Raw genomic sequence first — 20,268 nt, forward strand, 5'->3', positions numbered from 1 at the left:
GAAGGTTTGTCTTGTTCTTTCATTTAGAGCATATCCCTCTGTTTCCTCATTTTGTTTGACTTTCTGTGTTTATATGAATCAGGCAGAACAGCAACTTCTCTAAGACCTGAAGGAATGGCTTTGTGTATGGTCATCCCATGTAGATTACACATGCCTTTTGACTTTGGTTAGCCAGCTAGAGCGGTAGCAGGTACAGACTAGAGTCCCTGGGCCACTCAGCACTGGGGCAGTCCTGATGGGATGGCGAGAACTGGAGTGGGCACAGGTTGAGGGGGTCCCAGGGTACTCTGCATAGGGTGTGCCCAAAAGCCAAAGTGGGTAAAGCTTGTGCAAAGGGGTCAAGGGTATTCCATACTGGGAGTACCTAGGTGTGGTAAGTGGAGCTGAGGTGTGCCATGCTGGGAGGTCTTGGGGTACTCCTTCCCCAGGGTTCTGGCAGGACAACTTGAGCCAAAATAGGTGAAGGCCTGGGGTATTCTGGGATACTTTGCACCTTGGTGAGACCGCCATAGTTCTATGGTGGGTGTTGTCCAGGGGTGTCCCAGTATATGCCATACTGGGGCCACCTTGTGCAGTCTCCTTTAGGGGATGGCCTGGCCCTACTTCTATGTGCACTATCAAGGTGGAGGGAGAATGTAAACAATGGTACTCACCTGCCTCTTAGACTCCAGAGTATTCTGCAGCTCCCCCACTGTTTGGTAGAGCTCTAAGGCTCATTCGTTCATATTGTAGTTGCTCATTAAACCGTGGTGTTTTTTCCCGATGCACCAGGGTAGCCAGGGCTGGTGTGGTCTGGGGCTCAGGACTTGCTGAGGGCAGTGGGGTGGTTAGGGCATCCAGACACTGCTCTTTCCTGTGCTGGTGGAGGAGAGGCCATAAACAGTGGCACTTGCCAGCTTCTCCAACATCCCATGGTTTGGTGGAGTGGAGGGTTAGTTCCTTTATATTCTAATTGCCCATTTAAGCCACAGCTTTTTCCTGTGCCCCAGGACAAATGTACTCACAGTCCCTAGTACTGTCCTTCCTGCTGCAATTCACAGCATTGGGAGTAGGGTTCTTGTTATCTCTATAGATAGGTATAGGCTTGGTGTGTCCATACAGGCAGTGAGTTCAGGGTCTTCCTGAGCTGCCATCTTGGACTATCCCTCCATGCATTTTTTTTTTTTTTAATATGGTTTCCATACAACACCAAGTGCTCATCCCAACAGGTGACCTCCTCAATGCCCATCACCCAACCCCCTCCCTCCCACCCCCCATCAACCCTCAGTTCTCAGTTTTTAAGAGTCTCTTATGGTTTGGCTCCTTCCCTCTCTGTTTTTTTTTTTTTTCCCCTTCCCCTCCCCCATGGTCTTCTGTTAAGACAGATACCATATGTTTTCACTCTTATGTGGATCCTGAGAAACTTAACAGAAGTCCATGCACTCTTCTACTTCCACTGCTGCCACTCTCACTGCTTTCAGAGTGGCAAGGACTGACTCCTCCTCCACATGCACCCTCCCCATCCACAGTTTTCTTCTTAAAACCAGGCTCAAGTCCTATCACTGCCCCCTACCCCACCCCAAAGTTCTGAACATTTTGACAAATCCTGCTTGGCTACCAACTCAAGTTCCAATGTTTAGCCTGGTTCCTCAGCACGAAAGCTACTTTCTTTCTCCTCAGTCTTATTTACCATTATTCTATTTCCTCTGATGCTCTCTTCAAATTGTTCCTGGCCCTTCCCTAAATATGCTCCCATGTTCAAGCCTTTGCTAAGGGCTTCTCCTCCATGCAAAATGCCTTTTCACTCATCACAACCTTCAGAAGTCCCATCCATTCATAAGGCTACTTGCTTCCCTGATCCTGGGTACTGCCCCTGCTTTCTTTCCCATTCCCCTAGTGCTTGCTTTTACTTTCTTATGGCTGGAACCAAATTCAACCTTGTATTATTTGAGTTGATAACTCTTCTATTGAAAGCAAGCTACTCGTTCTGCAAATACAATAAAAAATAGTTTTAAGTTAAAACACCAAATTTATTGCATAATATTGAACTATATGCACACACATAGAAAATAAACATTTCATATAACTGTATATCTTTTTTATTCTTGTATTATAAAGACTGAAAAAACTACCAATTTAGCCATTGAAATAACTTTTAAAACCAAAAAAAAAAAAAAAGCAAAATCTACATCCTTCATTGAGATTTGATGCTGTATCACGGTTCATAAATACTTCATTTTATATAAATAAGTCTTTCCTCTAGTGACTAAGAATTTAAAATTAGGCTGACATGGATTCTTTGATCATGTAGAATTTTCTTATCCCATGATGAAGAAGATTGAGCATGTCATTATTTTTGATACATATATTTTCTTTAAACACAATCCCCCCTGAAATCCCACTGTAAACAAACATTTCAAATGCAATAAACAAAAGATCCATAATATAGAATGTCCTTAAGTGTTAGCAATTAGGGAAAAGGAAAAAAAATAGAAATTTTGCAATTTAAATAGAAATTAAAAAAATAGACTGCATGCATCCACTAGAAGGAGAGGAAGGGAGCATTAAGTCAGATAACAACAATGGGATGAAGTAAGAGCAAAAGGGAAGGAGAGGAAGAAAAGAGAAAGTGGTAGAAGGTATAAATTGATAAGGAAAGAGGACAAGAAATTTATTATTTCTACTTTCCTTAGAGAAGCAACTTGCTCCAGAAGCGAGATAACCGAAGGGGTGGGGGGGTGGTCTATCACCTCACCTTATTGTCGAAGGTACTTGGCTGAACAACAAAACAAAATTTGGCTCAGCGGCAACGCTAAGCTGCTCTACACATCTTTAAGTAGGTCCAGGCAGAGCCAGGGGGAGATTGCTAGTCCCTCAATAACTTCTTGTAAAGCAAGATGTGTTCATAAAGGCTCCCACAAATTCTCAAGAGTTCAGCCAAAGTAATGGACCCAGATCCAGCTTCCTGGAATTGGGAATTTCTGAAGTAGTCCTTTCCCCTTTAGTCCTTACAGTAGGGCTGCAACAAGCCAGGAGCATTTCCAAGTCTGCAGAGAAAGGAGACGTTCCGCACGTGCAGGTGAGAAAGGACACATTAGTCAAAATCATTCTTGCAGAGGAATGAGAAGAGAGGACAGGAAGCACTGTGAGGAAATATCAGGGCTGAGAGAGACATCTGGGAAGTAAGAGTTTAAAATTCCACTGCCATTGTATCCAGCAGAGTGCAACATACTCACAAGTGCAAGGAACACTACTAGGTAATTTGGTTTAAAGACAAAAATGCCTCCCATATTAAGAGCCAATTTTTCACCCCATCCCTAACCCCTGATTTTTCAAAAGGGTTGCTTACTGCTCACAAGCCCAGAAACACATCTACTGGGTTCAGGATTCAAAAGTCCCAACTCACTTATACAATAAAAAAATAGAACTCCCTCCCCATGGTTTTCTGTATGGGCCTCAATGTGGACACCAAGGAAGGGAGGGAAATCTGGGGCAAGCTGGGGAGCCTCAAGCCAAACTGAACCCCTCATAGTTGTCAAGGGCCTGGGTCAGCCGTGCACTCAGGATCTCTTTGCTGCTGTATTTGGGGAGATCAAGAAGATTGTAGCAAGTGTGGGCCACAGGCAAGTACTCCTCCCCGCTGGCTGTGGACTGGATGACGATCTGCAGGCTTGCCATGCCATAGATGGGGATCCGATCACTGCCCGTCAGGAACACTGAGGAGAAAGGGAACCGGCATTACCAGCTGCGCAACGAGGAGCTGCTCTCCGCAGAAAGGAGAGGAAGGTGTGACACCGTGTGGATCGCCTGAGAAGTACACCTTCATGTGCCAATATGGATGGCATTCATATTGATACATGCTTGTTCTTATAAAGCAAAAGAGACTGCCTTTCAAATCCTGTTTTTTGGTTGTATATGGATAAAAATTCTGTTTTTCACTGGCTAATTTCAGACCCTGATTATATACTGATACAAATAATCCATCCAATTGAAAGATGCTCAAAAATGCCCTCAAATAAAAGATGGCCTCAATCAAATGTATGTCCTCATAAATGTTATGAGCCTTCACAGAATCCAAGAGGAAAGGAATTGCTGATATAGGAAAAGAAGAGCTTACCTTAGGGGAAACAAGAAAGAAGACTACAACCTATGTGACCTCAAGGTCTCCTCTTACCCAGTGTCTAGTGCATATAACCCTCCTTAGCTAATGAATATCCATTTGGGATCTGTTTGCTCCTTTCCCTATTTTTTTAAAACAGAAGAGCTGACACTGATATTCTGTTAGACATCTCACTCTTGTAACACTGTGACTTGGCAAAAACAAAACAAAACAAACAAAAAAACAACGCAGCTGTCTTTCTCTGTTTTCTGGCACTACATAATCTCAGAGTTAATTGCTGGAAATTACTAGAAACAAATCACTGGTTAAGGAGCACTTTCAACTAACCTATTACCTGAGGCTATGATATGTAAACATTCTTGCCAAAATCTGTAGAGTTACTAAAAATTTCCACAAGTCTAATGATCTCGGAAGAGAAAAATGTCTTTTAAGGAAATCTCCATGACCACGAGCAGGCTCCTCTTGGTTGTTATAGCCCTATGAGCTCCCTTGATACACTTTAACCTATTTGACTTATATGCCACTGATTCCCAAGAGCCAATGTAACCAGGCAGAGGGGAAGCAGGGCTTTTTTTAAGCATTCTTGTGTGAGCCCAACTTCCTCCATCCTTACTCCATGGAAGCACAAGAATGTGGAGGTAAATCCTGCATTAATATTAATATATGCTCATTCTTATAAAGCAAAAGGGACTACCTTTCAAATCCTATTGTTTTGTTTTATATGGATAAAAATTTTATACTATTCACCGGCTAATTTCTGGTCCAATTATATACAGTCACAAAGATTTCAACTATTTTTAAAAGGCTGAATTTGGGGACACCCGGGTGGCTCATTCAGTTAAGCATCCGACTCTTGATTTCAGCTCAGGTTATGATCCCAGGGTCGTGGGATCAAGCCTGCATTGGGCTCTGCACTGAGAGTGGAGCTTGCCTGAGATTCTCCTCCCCCCGCCTCCCTCCCCCCTCACCGCCCCTCTGCCCCATTCGTTCTCCTTCTCTCTCAAATAATATAAAATAGAATAGAATGGCTGAATTTGTTCACCTAAACTCGGCTTCATTCTCCTTTCCAGATATTACCCTTCTTAAATGCCACCCAGCCAGTGATCAAGGACCATATATTATAGGCTTCCATGTACGTGTAATGTCCAAAACAGGCACACCCACAGAGCCAGAAAGTAGACTGGTGGCAGTGGGGAGGAGGTGCTGTGAGAGGTTGGGAAGAAATGCGGATTGATTAAAGAGTTCGAGGTTTCTTAAGATGATGAACATGTTCTAAAAATTATTGATAGTTTCAAAATTCTGCGAATATACTAAAAACCACTGAATTATACACTTTAATTGGGTGAGTTGTATGCTTTGTGAATTATATATCTCAATAAAACTATTAAAAACCATATCTCCCCAGTTATATCTGCAGCGGGCACTGTAAAATCTTCAAAAGTCTAGAGAGATAAGGGAAGTTAATCAGATTCCATCAAAATAATATTTAAAGGTATCACATATAAAATAACTAATATTTTTAGAGCAATGGAAAAATCAATGAAATGTTTTTCTTCCTTGATTCAACACATCCTGTTAGGCAACAAATACTGATTAACAAGCTGTGTTTGCCTGAGATACCATTGAGACAAGAAGTGTAGATTATTTCCCTTATTTACTCTTCTCCATTTAAAAGAGTTGACCTTAACCTATGGAGTACATCATCCTACACCATATGCAACACTGAAGTGTGGACAAACACCAGATTAACATTACTGATACTTACAGAGAAACTTCTTCTTCTTTTCCAATGGAAATTCATGAAATGTTTCCCAAAATAGTTTCACAGTGGGATGTGTGGCTGAGTAATCACCCTTGTAGATGGCAGTCTGCCCAAAAAAGACAAAAAGAAAAAAAAAAAAAAAAACCTATCTTAAAGGAGAGGACATACATTTGTGTACCATTTGCAGTTGAGACTAAGAAAGAACCCCTGAGATACAGGAAGCCTCTGATTCCTACTCAACCACAGAACACTTGGAAGACCATGCTCTGGGCACAGCTACCCAGGCCACTGCTGCTTCCTTGGAGGTAAAGACAGTGCCGTTTGTGCTCACCTCTTCTAGTTCTTCCCAGTTGTAGTTGCTGTTTCCCACCATCATAGCCCTTAGTTCTGAAGGCTGGAAGAGCTCGAGCACCTTGCCACCACACACTTTTAGGAAGCCACTGGAGAAGGCTGTGTACCATTCGTGAACTGAGATTTGGAAGACATAATTCACATAAGCATCCACGAATTCCTGCCTGCCAGAAGACCAAAGAAATAGAATACATTTAGCCCAAAGTCTTATAGAGTTTATCAAGTTCACCTTCTAACACAGAGGTTGAGAGAGATTAAAAGTGGAATTTCATCAAATTCTCGCACCATGAGGCATCCGTAGGTTACTGCCCAGCCCTAGGATCCCACTAGAGTTTCAGGTGATCGGGGAGCAGGGAAGCCAGGTAGGCAGGGGAGGAAGCAAGGCAGGTAGAGCTGTACCACTGACTTTATTTTACCTGAGGAGCTCCAGGTTTCATCTTGCTTATTAGGGTCCTACTTAAAATTTAGTTTGAAAAAAGGAAAGACTCTCTGCTTAAAAAAAAGTCTAAAATAATGACTGTAGGCTTCTTCCTTTCTCTTCAGAAATGAGTAAAGTTAAACCATCTGATATTTGCATCCTCACCTATTCTAAAAGGTAATTTCTGGAAAGGACTGTCTTATACAATGGGTTCCATCTGACTAATAATCAGTCAAATGCAAATCAAGACACTAACTTCTTGCAAGTCTGGTTCACAGCAAGTTGGCTTCCTGGGCTGCAATTGTAGATAAGGGGTTGGTTTTCTAAGCAGGTTTCTGCAGGTTGCAGGTCAGAGTTCTATTTTCATACATGGTCTGTGCCATCATCTGTGTGCATTCAGTGTCTCACTAGTGGGAATGTGAACTGTGAATTGAGACATAAACATCTAGGAGAAAAACTTACCAATATCTAGAGAAGTTGAAAACGTAAATACCTTTTGACTGAGCTACCCCTACTACCAGGTGGGTGGCTGAGAGAGACTCTCATGTGAGTGCACAAGTACACAGATGTTCACTGCACCATCTTCTTATAATACACAGAATTGTAAGACACAAAACTAAATATCCACTAATATGAGAGTGGACAAAAAAAGATGGTATGGTCATATGACAGAAACCATTTAAGCACAGCACTCTAATGGAATTAACTATACCCGTATTTATCAAAATGAACGGAATCTCAAGAACAATGTTTAAGTGAAACCCAAGTTTTTGAATGTTAAGTACAATATGATAGCATTTACTAAGTTTTTTAACGTTTACAACAATACTATCTATAAGAGTCAGAGGTTCTGCCACTTACAGCCTGTGACCCATGGGTAAGTTATTTAATCTCTTTATGCCTCAATTCCTTCATCTGTAAAATGGGAAAAGTAAGAGTATAAAACTCATGGGACTGTTATAAAAATTAAATGAGTTAATCCATGAAGAGTTCTTACAACCAAGGCTGCTTTATAAATATTAGCAATTACTACTGCTGGTGGGAATACAAACTGGTACAGCCACTCTGGAAAACAGTATGGAGGTTCCTCAAAAAATTAAAAATAGACCCAGCAACTGCACTACTAGGTATTTATTCAAGAGATACAGATGTGCTGTTTTGAAGGGGCACATGCACACCAATGTTTACAGCAGCGCTATCAACAACAGCCAAAGTATGGAAAGAGACCAAATGTCCATCAACAGATGAGTGGATAAAGAAGATATGGTGTGTGTGTGTGTATATATATATATATATATATACACACACACACACACACAATGGAGTATTGCTCGGCAGTCAAAAGGAATGAAATCTCGTCATTCGCAACTACGTGGATGGAAGTAGAAGGTATTATGCTAAGCAAAATTAGTCATAGACAAATATCATATGACTTCATTCATATGAGGATTTTAAGACACGGAATAGATGAACATAGGGGAAGGGAAGCAAAAATAATATAAAAACAGGAAGAGAGCAAAACATAAAAGGCTCTTATATATGGAGAACAAACAGAGGGTTCCTGGAGGGCTTGTGGGAGGGGGGATGGGCTAAATGGGTAAGGGGCATTAAGGAATCTACTCCTGAAATCACTGTTGCAATACACGCTAACTTGGGTGTAAATTAAGTAAATTAAGCAAATTAAGCAAATAAATTTAAAAAAAATCCTCAATTTACTAAAGAAAAAATAAATATTAGCAATTATTATATGGCTTATGGCTTTAAAATTCTGTTTATGAGTATGAAATTATATATATGGTATATATAAGAAATGTGGTATGATTTTTTAAAAATAAAACCATTAGGGGTGCCTGGGTGGCTCAGTCAGTTAAGCATCCAACTTTGGCTCAGGTCATGATCTCACGGTTTGTGGATTTGAGCCCTGCGTCGGGCTCTGTGCTGACAGCTCAGAACCTGGAGCCTGCTTCAGATTCCATCTCCCTGCCCCTCCCCTGCTCGCTGTCTCTCTCAAATATAAAAAATAAAACACCAAAAAATTTTAAGAAAAAATAAAATAAAATCATTAATGGAAAAAGATTTTGGTCTTAACATACCCATATATAAAAACATGAAAGAAAATGTATCAAATTCCTAAGTGTTTTGTCTGTATAAGAAAAGAAGATGTGAAAGAGAGGAAAAGGATCAAGAAGATGTACGGGAGTCTCACTGGCATCAGTCATTGTTTTATTACAAAATCTGAAGCACATACTCTGTTTACTCTGGTTCATGGACACAAAGATGTTCATCATCTTAGTCTTTGTACTTTTCTATATTTTAACTTTTTTCTAAAAATTAAAAAAAATCTGACCTTATAAAGACAGATACTTTCTACTTCTCCTTCACTGTGGGATACCACTTCATAACACTACACTGAAACATCCTGCATTTCCTCCAAGCAAACACGTCTTACACAATCACCATCTACACCCATAACTAACCAACAGACAGTATAATACAGTGGATAAGTGAGGCAGACAGGGATTCAAATATATGCTCTGCCGTGTATCTGCTAACTACTAAGCCTCTCTTTTCTCATCTTTAAAATGGGTTAAATGTTCAGTTTTTAAAATAAAAGCCATTAAACTAGAAAGATTATTGTACATCTTAACCACAGATGCTAAAAGTTTCTCACAGGCATCCAATGCACAACTTACCTAAAACCCATTAGATAAAACTAAAGAGGATTTTCCTGGTACAACTGCCTATGAGAAGCACCATCAACGGGATTTTTTCTTATAGACGATTACGGTTAATTTTAGGTGTCAACTTGACTCGGCTATGGTACCCAGTTGTTTAGTTAAACATCAGTCAAGATGTTGCTGTGAAGGTATTTTTTAGATAGGATTAACATCAGAGACTTTGAGTAAAGCAGATCAGTCTCCATAAAGTGGGAAGCCCTCATCCAGTCAGCTGAAGGCCTTAAAAGACTGCGGTCTTCCACACCCTCCAAAGAAGAAGGAATCTGGCTTCCAGACGGCCTTCTGACTCAAGACTGCAGCATCCACTCCCGTCAGAATGGTCAGCCTGCCAGCCTGCCCTGCAGATTTCCAACTTGCCAGCCTCATAATTGTGTGACAGATTCCTGAGGATCAGTATCTCTTTTTGTCTTTCTATATATATGTATGTATACACATCCATATATGTTCCCTTTGAGCTGGGTATCAGTTTTTTCCTGCCTACAAACTCTAACAGAAGCATCAGCACTTCCTGGATTTCAAGTCTGCCGGCCTTTGGACTATAACTACAACCATTGGCTCTCCTGGATCTGCAGGTTGCTGACTGCAGATCCTGGGCCTGGTCTGCCTGCATTTATGTACACCTGCGCGCGCACACACACACACACACACACACTCCCTACTGGTTCTGTTTCTCTGGAGAAACCTAACAGATCATGTAAATATCATCTAAATTAGGTACGGTGAGAGTTAGTTTGATTAACCCTGAAGTAAAATTCTTCCACAGCTGTGAACCAGCATTGTATCTGTACGTATATATCTCCTATTGGTCCTGTTTCTCTGGAGAAGCCTAATACAAATCTTGGTACCAGGAAGTGGTGTATTACAATAGCAAATATCTAAAAATGTAGAATGACTGTGGAATTGGATAACAGGTAAAGGCTGTCAGAGTTTTGAGACACTTGACAGAAAATGCCTAGATGCCTGGAAGAGACAGTTAACAGAAATATAAACAGCAAAGGAGATTCTGGTGAGGGCACAGAAAGACAAGAGGAGAGCTGTAGAGAAAGCTTTTGTTGTCAGAAAATAAATACACATCAGAAACAATGTGGCTAGAAAAAAGAATGTTGAAATGCCTCTGGAGAAGTTTACAAGGAAATGTGCTGCTTATTGGAAATTGGAGGAAACGTGATCTTGTTATCAAGTGGCAAAGAACTGGGCCAAATTGTGTTCTAGGGTTTTGCATCCCTGTGACTTGTCTGGGAAGCCAACAAAGTTACTAAAAATAAAAACTTTTAAGAGCAGAAACACTGCCAGTTTGCACCAAAGAGACAGGGACGGACAAAATGAAGGAAGACTGTTGGACTTCTGGAATTCTACTGGTATGAAATGAACCTACCCAACTGACGCACTCTGCAAACAGGCATTACCTTTTAAGAAAAGGGAAGAATGCCCCCAAAGGCAAATCAGAGTCCAGTGAGCCTACTACTGCCATCATGGGCTTATTAGGTCAAGGAACCAGAGCCAGTAACTTCTTGGCCACGGAAGGTAGGGCCACCACCCCTGTGAGCCAGAGGATACAGCATAGTCCCAAAGAAGATTATTCTCCAAGCCCCAAAATCTAGTGAAATTTTCCCTGCTAGGTTTAGGACTTGCTTGGGACCTATGACCTCTTTCCTCCTGATGTCTCCCTTTTATAATGGGAATGTCCATCCCATGCCTGTGCCCACCATCGTACTGAAGCAGATAACTTGAATCTGGCTTCACAGCTGTGGAAGAATTTTACCTCAGGATTTAGACAATATTTACCTGATATATGAGTCAGGGTTCTCCAGAGAGAAACAGAACCAGTAGGTATGTGTGTGTACATGTACACAAATGGAGGCAGATAAGCCCCAGGCTCTGCAGTCAGCAAGCTGCAGATCCAGGAGAGCCAATTGTGTTCTAGTCCAAAGACAGGGAGGCTTGAGAACCAGGAGGGGTTTATGCTTCTGTTAGAGTCTGTAGGGAGGAAAAACTGACATCCCAGTTCAAAGGCAGAATCAGGCAGGAAGAGTACCTGTTACTCAGCCTTTCTGTTCTATTCAGGCCTTCAACTGATGAGACCCTCACACATCAGGGACTGCAATCTGCTTTACTCAGTTTCCTGTTCAAATGTTAACCTCATCCACAAACACCCTTACACATATCCAGAGTAATACCTCATGAAATATCTGGGTACACCATGACCTAGTCAAGTTGATACCTAAAATTAACCATCACAGATGAGACTTTGGACTTAAGAGTTGATGCTGGAATTGTGTTAAGATTTTGGGGGATGTTGGAGTGGGGTAAATGTATTTTATAGGTGAGAAGGACAAGACTTTCAGAGGACCAGAGGGTGGAGTGTTATGAGCTGGATTTTCTCCCCCTAAAATTCATATATTGAAGTTCTAACCCCAGTACCTCAGGAGATGACCTTATTTAGATATATAATCTTTACAGAGGTAATCAAGTTCAAAATAAGGGCATTAGGGTGAGCCCTACTCCACCATGACTGGTGTCCTTATAAAAAGGGGAAATTTGGACACAAATATTCAGAGGGAAGACAATGGGAAGAGACAGAAGGAGAAGCCAGCCATCTGCAGCCAAAACGAGAAGCTTCAGAAGAAGCCAACCCTGTCAATACCTTGTTCTTGGACTCCTAGCTTCCAGAACTGAGATAATAAATTGTTGTTTAAGCCAGTCTTTGGTACTTTGTTATAGCAGCCCTAGCGAACTCATATACTCTAATCTCTGTATGTCAATTAGTATTGCTCTCAACACATTCTTTTAATAATGATCACTAACAGTTACAGAGTGTTTACTAGGTACTAATCACTGCAATAAATTCTTAGATACACACTATCTCAGTGAATATTCAAAACTACTCTTTGAGTGGATTTAATGGTAGAAGAATGTCCCAATTAAACAAATATGCAAAAATAAATTTTAAAAAAGTTTCTTGAGGCCGCAGAGATAAATTTTGAATTATTTTCCATTTTCAAAAATTTTCAGGTAAATTGTCATTATTCCAATTTCAGAACTGAATCCAAGACGAACACTTGGTACATGGGCAGGGGCAGAAATTGAAGCCAGATGTCTGAATACAGACCTGTGCTCCCAACCACCTCATCTAAGTGTCCTCCCTTTCCCCTGCCTTGATTCTTTTCATGTCCAATATGACAACTACATGAGAAATTACAATATGCTGAGATAAAGTTTTCACAACATGATATCTCATCTACGTTACTCACAATTCTGTGTTACTGCAGCCTCAATTATATACTAGAGTCCATAAAGCCCACAAAATGAGACAACTCTTAACAAGGTAACATTTTAAAATACATAAATTTAAAAGAACAAGTACTATATCCATTGCCAATGGTTTGTATAAGTCTGGATTCGAATGGTAGTAAGGTTCTTTAAAAAAGTTTATTAAGTTGATTCTGAGATTTATATAGAAAGGTAAAGAAACTAGGAGAGCCAAACCAACTGTGAAAAAGAACAAAGTTAGAGAATTCAACATTACCTAATTTCTTGACTTATTATAAAGTTAGTTATTAAGGGTATTGTTGGCAAAAAGATAGACACATAAATAAATCAATGCAACAGAAAGTCCAGAAATACCCACACAAATATGGTCAGCTAATTCTCAACAAATTTGCAAAAGCAATTTAGCAGATAGTGTTTTCAATAAATGGTTCTGGATCAACATGATATCCACATGCAAAAGGTATATATCCATATACCTCACACTTATATAAAAGCTAAATCAGTAAGGATGACAGTCTAAATGTAAAAGTTATAAAACTTCTGGAAAAAAACATAGGAACAAATCTTTGTGGCCTTAGATTTGGCAAATATCTTTTAGCCATGACACCAAAAGCCCAATCCATAAAAGAAAAAAAAATTATCAAAATTTTAAATTTCTATTTTTTGAAAAAAATTAAAAGACTAAGCCATGGACTAGAAAAAATATTTACAAAACACATATTTCACAAAGGACTTGTAACTAAAATATATAAAACCATTAAAAAATAAGAAAACAAAAAACTCAACTTAGAAAATGGGCAAAAGATATAAACTGATATTTCATCAAAGAAGACATATGAATGACACATAAGTATATTGGAAGATACTCAACATCATTAATCGTTTAGGATACTATACACAGCTATTAGATTAAGGGGGAAAAACCCAACAATACCAGATACCTTTGGAATAACTATAGCTCATACATTACTGTATGTGTGAAAACAAAATGGTATAGTCACTTTGGAACACTGTGGAACTTTCTCAAAAAGCTAAATATACATTTAAAATATGACCAAGCAATTCTACTTGTAGCTATGTATCCAAGAGAAGTAAAAACTTATGTTCACTGCAGCATTATTTATAATCACAAAACATTGGAAACAGCCCAAATGGGAATATTACTCAGTAATAAAAAGGAAAAAAAATGACTAGTGTACACAACATCACAGATGAATCTCAAATGCATTATGGTGAGTGAAAAAGGCCAGACTCAAAAGTCCACACACATATGATTCCATTTACAGGACATTCTGGGAAAAAAACAATTTTAGAGATGGATCAGTGGTCAGCAGGGCTGACAAGGGAAGGACTATGAAGGAGTTTTTTGGGATGATGTTATTGTTCTACATCTCAGTGTAGTGTTTACATGACTGTATCTGCCAAAGCAAAGGACAAATTTTATTACACATAAATTAATAATTAAATTGTATTTTTATGTAAAATATAATAAATTATATCTCAACAAAAGACCTTTTTGAAAAAAGTAGCCTAGCTTAACACTAAAGTTTAAGATTTTTTAAGATGGCAAAATAAAATTCCTGTAAGATGAGCACATCCTGTTTGTCTCAACCAACTCAAGGAAGTCAAATGGATTTTACTAAAATTCTAGCTTTTTATAAAAAGTCTGTCACAACTTCTACACTACAGGAGTCTGTCCCAACTTCTACACTACAGTCAGAGGCCTGGTTTCTGCCTCTGATTCTGTCAATCAAGCAATACATACAGTAACAGAATATTTCACTTTATTTTTCTGTTTCCAAGTTCCTTACCTTTAAAATGAGAGAAAGCATTCCTAACCTCAAGGTAAATGCAACCATTAAGAGATGATAAATGGAATATATGTGTAGTATTGCTGACAATACTGACTCCATCTTTGGTCCTCCACCTTGTTCACGTTTGCTCTGTGACTACTCTCGGGGAATACGTGTTCCGGGCCCTTGGAGATTAACACACATACCTTAAAATTATGGGGGAGGCTTGTTTTGGCCTCCTATGAATCTGATAGAGATAACATGGTCTTTCCCCTTCCTGATGTACAGATGGTTCCACAAGTTATAGGTTAGCTGTCAGGTGCACGCAAGCCATTTATATAGGTATATGGGAACCCTTTGCTCTCACTATAATGCCCATCTACCTATCTCCTCGCCCTATAAAATCAGGGGACTAACATCTGGATTTTGCGGAGAATAACTGCAGCTCGCCCACCACCGGATCCCTCATCAGTAAGTTACCCTGAATAAAGCTCTGTGTAAACTGCATGGAGTGGCCTCCTTCGTTTTCTGGTCTCTGAGTGGCTTCTCAATTTAGGGGATACTTTATTATCTCTCTTTCACTAATAACGTGATACATGGAATATGTATAGTGTCAGCCAACTAAATATAGATGTATTATCACATTTAAACTCAGCTAAACTGGAATTTCAGCCTTAACAATAAGACCTGTCACTACAAATGGTAACAAAAAAGAAGAAAGTAAATTATCTGAAGCACAAATAAGAAAGTAAAATACACAATAAGAATCACAAATACATTTAAAAAACTAGGATGTTTGCTAATGGGAATATACTGGGCTTTTTGTAAAAGGTTCTTTGGGGAAGGGCACAAAAATATCCGTTTTTTTTTTTTAATGTTTGTTTTTATTTTGGGGAGAGTAGGAGTAGGGGAGGGGCAGAGAGAGGGGCAGACAGAGGATCCAAAGTGGGCTCTGCGCTGACAGCAGAGAGCCTGATGTGGGACTCGAACCCACAAACCATGAGATCATGACCTGAGCCAAAGTTGGAGGCTTAACTGACTGAACCACCCAGGCACCCCCAAAAATGTCCTTTTCTAAAAAGGAATATTATTGCAGGTTATCTCTGCATATTAATGAATGTAATTAACTTGTAAAAAAAACACTCAAATACATCAAGTGCTTGCTACATGTCAACACTAAGGGCTTTACATATTATTATCTAATTTAATACTCATAAAAACCACAAGATAGCACCAACTGTACTTTAGGAAGTAATTTCCTAACATTCATATGCTTGATGGAAGAGCTTCAGCAAGTTCCAGTACAGTGAAAGAGAAGCATTTAAACCAATAATGCTGAATTTGAAACTATTCCTAAGAAATACCAAGAAGGATCATTTGTCTTCTTCCATACCTAAAATGTGTGCCCTCATCCTTATTCAAGAAGCTATCACTTTGGTCTATCTAATAAGCAAGGTAGGGAAGTAAAATAAAATGACTACTCACCTTGCTCTTAAAGAAGGAGAGTTCCCTTTTTAAGACCTTTTAAAAATGCTCTCAGATACAAATCCCCAGCAAGACCAAAAAGCAGATACTGAACTATGGAGTGCCTTGGGGACAATGTCTGTGTGTACACATGTGTGTCTGTGTGTCCCCCATAAACCACAGTACTTAATACATGCATTCACATGGATAAGATGCTGCCCTTACCCTGGGCCTAAGGTTTCTAACACCTTCTAAGGCCTTGCTTTTCTTTGGTCCTTCAGCTTTATTCCTGCCCACGGGCCAAAGATTTCTGAGGGAACTTCTAGAACACATTCCAGAATACCAAAGGTCCTGAGATTCCCTATCCAAATGGCTACAAAACGGTTTCCAAGATCCAGTTAGCTGAGAGAAGATTTACCACCAATACATAGGCCGCTAAACTGAGGAATGACCAAGAAGGGCTGTTAAGTGGGCAGATGGACATGCAAACTGCCCTCTCCACACACATGCACCCAGGACCCCAGAGGGGTACAGTTAGTTCTCCAGTGCCTTCGCTTTCTGTACAGGACTTCATAGGAATCTGAGAGGTGATCGAAGCTGACTCCACAAGAGTAAGCCAGAGACACCCAACCAACGCCAGTTGTGGGGTCGTGCAGACAAAGGCCAAGACAGATACACTGACAGTTGTATACAAGGACCTGAGTGGGATAGAGCAGCAAACTGAGAAAGACTGAGGCCATTGAAGCAATTCCTGAAAGGGGGCCGTGGGTACTGCTGCCATTCCCAGCCCAGCTTAACAGGGGGGAAGGTATGTGGGCAGACTGGGGGCAGAGTATCCAAGAAACAGGTTCTGACGTCAGCTGCAGTGCCAAGGAGATGGCAGGGTAGCAACAGGGGGAAGCTGGCGCAGTATGGGGGCAAGACCATCAGCTGATTGTAGAGAGCCAGTCAAGGGCTGGCGATAAAAGGGCGGGGCCGCGGCCGACGTCACTGCCGCGGCCGACGTCACCGCCACTTGCCGCATCCTCAAGATCTCTCTGGTGCAGCTCGGGTGCAGGTCTCTGCGGGAGCCACCCTAGACCTCTGCAGCTTCTCCTGTTAACATGGCCGACTCGGAAAACCAGGGACCTGCGGAGGCAAGCCAGGCGGCGGCGGCAGCGGCGGCGGCAGCGGCAGCGGCAGCGGAGGCGGCCGCAGCGGAGGAGGTAATGGCGGAAGGCGGTGCGCAGGGGGGAGACTCTGACAGCGCGGCTGGCGACTCCGACAGCGCGGCTGGTCAGACGGCCGAGGAGCCCCAGACCCCAGCAGAGAATGCACCAAAGCCGAAAAATGACTTTATCGAGAGCCTGCCTAATTCGGTGAAATGCCGAGTCCTGGCCCTTAAAAAGCTGCAGAAACGGTGCGATAAGATAGAAGCCAAATTTGATAAGGAATTTCAGGCTCTGGAAAAAAAGTATAACGACATCTATAAGCCCCTACTTGCCAAGATCCAAGAGCTCACTGGTGAGATGGAGGGATGTGCATGGACCTTAGAAGGGGAGGAGGAGGACGACGACGAGGAAGAGTACGAGGATGAGGAGGAGGGGGAAGAGGAGGAGGAGGAGGAGGAGGAAGCTGCGGCAGAGGCTGCTGCGGAGGCGGCCGCTGCCAAAGATGAGGGTCCCCATTCTGCGGTGTCTGATGACGCCAAGAAATAAGCGGGGGCAGAGATTCTGAAGAGGAGGATGACGCCGAAAACAAATACCCTATTTCTTTTCTTTTTTTTTTGAATATTGGTGGACTTAAAAATAAGGCTCAGGTTTGGGACCAAAATACAACGAATCAATACTGACATTCCTAATATTAAATTGAAGCAATCAGATCCTGGCCAGCCCGTTTCAAATTTGATTTTCATTTTTAAACAATAAATATATCAAAAGGTGTTGAGGAAATCGAGTTAAATTTAAAATGAGTTTTTCATGATCTCTTCTGTGAGGACTGCAACTGAGGCTTAGTAAGGGTGTCAGGTAGATGTGAAGTAAAGAATGTCACTTTGAAACCTGTTCATCCCACAGCCATCACACTACACATGGAACACCCAGGCCAAGACTGAACATGTTCTCAGTGTTTAATTCTTCAGTTTCTTTAGTCTGGACATTTTCCAGTGCAGGAAAAGCAGAACCCAAGACTCTCATCTTAAGACTTTGCTTTTGTAACCCAGACATCAGCTTTACACTTGAGAGAAGAGTGACGAATGGAGGAAGCCTGTGATGGAGATCATGACAGTACTGCTTAATGAGGCCTGGAAAACTGCCACTTCAAATTCTAAAGAATGTTCTAAATATTTGAATTTAGAGAAGCAACATGGTTCTGAGAAGGAGGGTGTATAACCTGTATAATATTGTCAACATATGTGTTTGTTATTTACAGTCTCATGTTTATGTGTTTTCTTGGTAGTGTCTATTTACAAAGGTGTAAAAAAAACAAACCCAAAATGTTTAAGTATTAAATCCTTTTACCTAGCATTCTAGAAATATTAATTTACTTGAAAAGATGTAGAATGTAGCCAATTCTGTAAAGCATGTGTATTCAGTGTTATGTAGTTTGATCCTTGTGAAGTCTTTTGTCATGTAGCTTTTAGAATGTAGCTGTGAAAATTACCAGAACTCTTCAACGAAGCTAATGTTTGGAAAAAATATATACTTGAAGAACCAATCCAAGTGTGTGTCCCCACCCCCAGCTCAGAAGTAGAAGGGTTTACGTTTGCTTGTATTAGCTGTGCCTTCATTATTTTGCTATGTAAATGTGACATATTAAATAAAAAATGGTGCATATTCAAATTTTACTGCTTGAGGACAGACTGACATACAGTTAAGGATTTTTAGGAAGGACACATTTAATGTAAAGACTTTTAGCTTCTTTGTGGGTTTTGAATTTTGTGTGACTCCGTGATCTACGAAGAAACAAGCATAAAGTTGTTTACCACTGTAGTGTTAATAAAACTATTTTCAAAAAACAAAAGGACTCAGAATACTCTGCCTGGAATTAAATCCCAGCTCTGCCTCTTGTAAGCAATGAACCTCAGGCAATTCAGTTGGTCTGTGTTCAGTTTCTCCTTCTATAAAAGGGGATAGTAACAGTCCCTTCCTCACAATTATGAAAAGTCAGGTTAATACACAAAGTGTAGGCTAGTATCTGACACATACTCAGTGCTTCAAGAAATTCAGCTATTATTATTATTTTATTATTGTTTTATTATTACATGAAAGATAAAGACACTGATTGGAAATTCAATCCTCCTTCCCTCCCCAGGTACAAAAGGGGAGAAAACAGACAACATTATATTCTTAAGTTTATGATTCTTCATCAGAGAAGAATGTGGCTTTTAATTCAGAAACCGGAAATTCAATAAACTGTCTCGTTTTGGTTTCCTCAGTATAAAATCAGGTTTTGAATTCCTCCCAGAAGAGATAAAAGACTTTTAATGTGATATTATAAATATACAAAAAGGCCTACTTCAACTTTACATTTGGGCATTCTGAATGAAGAAAAAATAGTTTAAAATTAAAGACCCCCCCCACACACACACACACCCAAAATAAAAAACTGAAATGCATTTTCTTCCATTTCTTTTAAGGGTTAAAATTATGCAGAAGCAAAATGAGACTGCTTTACCTTAAGGACTGGAAGGCAGCTCTGACCTGTTGCTAATGGCAATAGTAGAGTTAAATAAACCTTAATGTAATATTAATCATTCTTAGGGCCAGGCCAACCAAAAGAGAAAATCAAAATAACATATTTACATAAGAAGTCAAAGATTATCTTAATAGAAGCGAAAAAAAAAAAAAACTAATAAAACTCAGTATTTATTTCTTATCTCTAGAAATAAGAGACTTGTTTAATATTTTTCTAGGTCCATCTAGTAAAAAGAAAAAAATGAATGAAACAAATAAGGAGTGTAATTATTGGGGAAAATTTTTTTTGCATTCATGTAATTATATACAGAAGACCCAAGAGAATCAGCTGAAAATTATTAACACAATATGTTTGAGGAATTGACCAGCTGCCGGATAAATATACAAAAGCCATTAACTATTTGTAGGTACTAATAATGATCAGTATAAATGAAAAGACACTTTCAGAATAGAAAGAAGAAATCAAAATATTTATAAAAACCTCTAACAAAAAATATGTCTAGCCTATGTGAAAAGGAAAAACAAAGAAAGAAATGTTAAGGTCTTTGGATGGTAAGACTGAATATCACAAAAGTGACAATTATGCCCAAATTAACTTTTAATTTATCACAATCAAATCAAAACCCAAACTGAATCTGGACCTTAATATAATTAACCTAATGTTCACCTGTATGAATAGCTAAGGAAACCAGCCATACT

At 40.0% G+C, this 20,268-nt stretch overlaps 2 protein-coding genes across 4 annotated transcripts in view; one reads left to right on the forward strand and one right to left on the reverse strand.

Annotated features, from left to right (window-relative positions):
- Window positions 1-1,995: 1,995 nt before the first annotated feature.
- Window positions 1,996-20,268, reverse strand: part of HERC3 (HECT and RLD domain containing E3 ubiquitin protein ligase 3) — a 110,962-nt gene continuing 92,689 nt past the window's right edge. For all 3 annotated transcript variants that reach the window (XM_042984202.1, XM_042984200.1, XM_042984201.1), the window contains 3 exons: window positions 6,193-6,376; window positions 5,865-5,967; window positions 1,996-3,695 (listed from right to left, as the gene is read on the reverse strand). In XM_042984202.1, coding sequence (XP_042840136.1) covers window positions 3,487-3,695; window positions 5,865-5,967; window positions 6,193-6,376 — 496 coding nt within the window. In that variant the 3' untranslated portion in view covers window positions 1,996-3,486. The remainder of the gene's footprint in view (window positions 3,696-5,864; window positions 5,968-6,192; window positions 6,377-20,268) is intronic.
- NAP1L5 (nucleosome assembly protein 1 like 5) lies at window positions 16,117-18,719 on the forward strand. The gene has a single exon (XM_007074809.3). It carries the CDS (start codon window positions 16,999-17,001, stop codon window positions 17,590-17,592), a length of 594 nt encoding a protein of 197 aa, XP_007074871.2. The 5' UTR covers window positions 16,117-16,998; the 3' UTR covers window positions 17,593-18,719.

Source organism: Panthera tigris, chromosome B1 (genome assembly GCF_018350195.1).
Source record: "Panthera tigris isolate Pti1 chromosome B1, P.tigris_Pti1_mat1.1, whole genome shotgun sequence".
Taxonomy (NCBI): domain Eukaryota; kingdom Metazoa; phylum Chordata; class Mammalia; order Carnivora; family Felidae; genus Panthera; species Panthera tigris.

What these genes read in the sequence shown, in the direction of transcription:
- NAP1L5 (XM_007074809.3), top strand. Translation starts at nt 16,999, where the DNA reads ATGGCCGACTCGGAAAACCAGGGACCTGCGGAGGCAAGCCAGGCGGCG.